Below are 3998 nucleotides of genomic sequence, written 5' to 3'. Positions count from 1 at the left end.
TGTGTGGGGGAAAAAAGAATGTTGTGGAAAACATCCAGAGGGCAAACAACACAATATTTATAGAAAACTGCAGAGATTTCTGAGAGCAGGACATGGTGGATTATTAAGCGAACACACATAGAACTTCCTGCTTTGGCTCTCACAAAGGCAGCGAGGGCACAATCTATATGAACTGCAGCTAGGAAAAACATATCTTTGTTGTACCTTGGAGAGATGAGGCCGACGACGCTCTGTAGCCGGGGCCACACCAAGACAAGTTTTCTCTGCTCAAGTTGAGTTCAGTCCTCCTCCCGGGAGCTCGGGCCTCTCGGGTGCGAAGACTGAAAAAAAGTAGGATGGAACTTGTGAGGTTAACTGTATTCTGACTGGTATTGGGTTTGTAACAAGAGCATCTATTAAATACATACTGCCTGTTCCAATGAGATATAAATGATCTCACTGATAAATGACCTGAAAAAAGATGTTTATCAAAGAGTAGTCTAGGGTTGTACGGTATACTGGTACTAGTATAGTATCGCGGGTACTAATGAATCAAAAACGGTACTATACTCTGTTTGAAAAGTACCGGTTCCCGGGCATGACGTCATGTCGTGACATTGCTGGTTTTACAAGCAGAGGAGCATGTTGGCAGCGCGCGCACATGGAGTGCTTACAAGCAGACACAGTGTGTAGACAGAAAAGGGGGAATGGACGCATTTTGGTGTAAAAACTAAAGATAAAGGTGAAGTTATAACACTGAAACGCCCTCAGGAAGAGGTGCTTTAAGTCATGGCTAGCTAGCTAGCGGCTAACGTCCATCCACAGTCTGCAGTGTTTTAGCTACTTCTAAATCACTAATCCTGGCCTCCATGGCGACAAATAAAGTGAGTTTCATGTACTATTATCACTGGAGGACAAGGAGTAGCTAAACATGCTTCACTACACACCGTAGGAGGATACAATAGCTCACCGGCGTCACCGCTAACAAAAGCTAGCGCTCCTGACTGTAAACAAATGCCATGGGTGGATCTACACATGACATCCACTGTAATGATACCAAGTACAAAAGTGTATCTAGTCGATACTACTATGATTACATCGATATTTTTTATTGTTTCTTTTTTTTTTTTTTAATTCGTATTATATTCATAAACTCAGGCAATACATCCTTGGACATGAGAACTTAAATTATGACCTTTGTATGATCCTGTAACTACTTGGTATCGGATCGATACCTAAATTTGTGGTATCACCCAAAACTAGTGTAAAGTATCAAACAACAGAAGAATAAGTGACTATTACATTTTAACAGAAGTGTAGATAGAACATGTTAAAACAGCAGATATTAACAGTAAATGAACAAGTCGATTAATAATCCATTTTTACAGTCTGTCCTTTATAATGTTGACAAAATAATAGAAAGATAAATGACTCCATATGTTACTGCATACGTCAGCAGACTAATTAGGAGCCTTTGTTTGTTTACTTACTACTAAAAGACAAGTTGTCTAGTATGTTCACTATTTTATTTAAGGACTAAATTGCAATTAGAAACATGTTTAATGTACCGTAAAATTTTTTTGTTCAAATAAAGCCAATAATGACAATTTTTGTGGTCCCTTTATTTAGAAAAGTATCGAAAAGTATACCAAAATATTGGCATGGAGACAACCCTGTATGTACCCCACTTTAGCATATTTGGTTATTGTTGTCATTTCTCTCAGTGTATGTTACAGTGAGTGGTTCACGCCACGTATCTGTACTGGCCCGCCACAGTGGAATGGGTACTACTAATAGTTTAGTACATAGTAACACCATTTAAGACTGTTTTAGCAATAGAAAAGTGCCAGCTGTAAAAACAGACGGTGCAGTGATAAACGGCACAATATGACCCTTGTGTGTGCAGACAGCGAGGAGCAAAAAAAAAGTGTTTGTTCTTGCCGCCTGTCAACCTCCAGACCATGGTCAGGAGGCACTTGGGAGGTGCAAGTTTAGTGCTCAAGGGCCAAAGTTAATTGTCTGTAACTTCTGAGCTTCTTTCGTTCCTCTGAGGTGCAGGTAGAAAGCTGACACAGGAACCTGCTGGATTTTTGAGGACTTTGATCCTTTATTTGGTCTCATTCATCTTGATTTAATAACTATTCACTCTCCAATCACTCAGTTAAAAGAGCAACACACTTCGGAACTAATTCTCTATCGTAAGGCACATGTATGTATTAGCTAAATAGCTTTTTAAACGAAGATCATTTATGGTGTTGCATTCCCAATATGATTATTAGGTGGACTCAGGTTTATTTTAAATTGTAATTTTCATATACCAAACTTTACAACTGTTAAAGTCATTGATTGGTCCATAAACTAGTGAAGTGCGATACAACTGATTTTCTTTCCGAACCGATATCGAGTAAAATTCAGGCTCCTATTGTCGATACCCATCCAATACTTTGTGCAAATATACCTAATGTGTCTGCTAAAATTTTAAAAGTTGTGTGTTTTCAAATAACATCTATCTGAAAAAGAAAAAAAACATCAGTAAAAATGTAAGAAAAAAAGAGCATAATATTGGAATGTAATGAGAAAAAGCAGAATTTTTTAAATAATAAAAATAATATACTCAGCCACCTATAAAACAATGTTTTGTCTTTTTAAAATTGTTTTTAAATGTAAAAAAAAAATCAAAAATGTCCCCCCATACTTTACTTTTCATTTTCAATAATTGGCCCTTGGTGGAAAAAGTTTAGACACCCCTTATCTATAATAGTAGACGCTCCTAAAATAAAAATAAAGTATACTTACAATACAAACAAGTTTAGTTAGTTGATTTAAAAATGAAATAATACTAACATATGAATGAATTAATTTGAAAAATTACATTAACAATAACAAACAATGTTGAATATAATAGTATATTGAATATGTAACTGAACCTTAATATTTTTTTACAGGCAAAAACACACAGTCATATTATTATTAATAATAATATTCTATTCTTATATGGGAATAAAACAATAAAAATGTAAGCAAGAAAGAGCTAAAAAATTGGTATGTAATGAGAACAAGTTAAAATGTTCTAATAATTATTACATCCATGAACATACATTTTCATTTGTTCAGCAAACTGGACACTAAATATATGAACATTTCAGAAATTATAGGTAAAGCGTCACAACGCTTGCGCATTCCCGCATGCCTTTTGCTGCGAGCACGGTCGGCACCTCCCCTGGAGGCGCGCCGGGACACGCCTCTGCTCGCTCTGCCCGCATCACGGCCACGTCCTTGCTCGGCTGCAAGCGATCTGTAATCAGCGCACCTGGGACTGATGAAGGCGAGCAGTATAAAGACCAGCGGACCCGAAGATCCTGTGCCGGAACGTAGTTCTCTGTGTTCAGTAAGCTATCGCGTCTCTGGCTTCCCTCCCGCGTACTTGCTCTCTCTCTGTGTCTTCCCAGTTCCCGTGTCTTACCATGAATTGATTAACGTGGACCCCGACTTAAACAAGTTGAAAAACTTATTCGGATATTACCATTTAGTGGTCATTTGTACGGAATATGTACTGTACTGTGCAATCTACTAATAAAAGTCTCAATCAATCAATCAATCAATGTCCCTTGTGTTTCCCGCAGTACTTCCACTGTCTCCCGTGATCGAGCTGTGTGCCTCGACTTTCCTGTTGGATTCCGGACTGCCTCCCTCGATCCTCGACCCCTGCTTGGACACGGATCTCGTTGATTCTCTCCAGCCCCCGACCGCTTGCTTGCCCACGGACTGCCTTCTTGCCTTGCCCCCTTTGGTTTGACGAAAGATTCGCTCAACACTCACGGTAACACACAACAGTTAATTCCACACTTAAGTCTCACACACACACACACACACACACACACACACACACACACACACACACACACACACACCCACACACACACACACACACACACACACACACACGTTTGGATTTTTGTCACACTTCATTCTCTAGTTTAGCTATATTATTGTTTGATTATTATATATATATATGTATA

General features: G+C 38.6%; 1 protein-coding gene across 1 annotated transcript in view; it reads right to left on the bottom strand.

Moving 5' to 3' along the window:
- Positions 1–207: 207 nt before the first annotated feature.
- The window catches only part of LOC133631361 (multidrug resistance-associated protein 1-like), a 124838-nt gene continuing 121047 nt past the window's right edge, over positions 208–3998 (bottom strand). The window contains exon 3 of the mRNA XM_062023557.1: positions 208–320. Coding sequence (XP_061879541.1) covers positions 279–320 — 42 coding nt within the window. The 3' untranslated portion in view covers positions 208–278. The remainder of the gene's footprint in view (positions 321–3998) is intronic.

Source organism: Entelurus aequoreus, linkage group LG16 (assembly GCF_033978785.1).
Source record: "Entelurus aequoreus isolate RoL-2023_Sb linkage group LG16, RoL_Eaeq_v1.1, whole genome shotgun sequence".
Taxonomy (NCBI): Eukaryota; Metazoa; Chordata; class Actinopteri; order Syngnathiformes; family Syngnathidae; genus Entelurus; species Entelurus aequoreus.
This window is presented reverse-complemented; position numbering and strand designations above follow the sequence as displayed.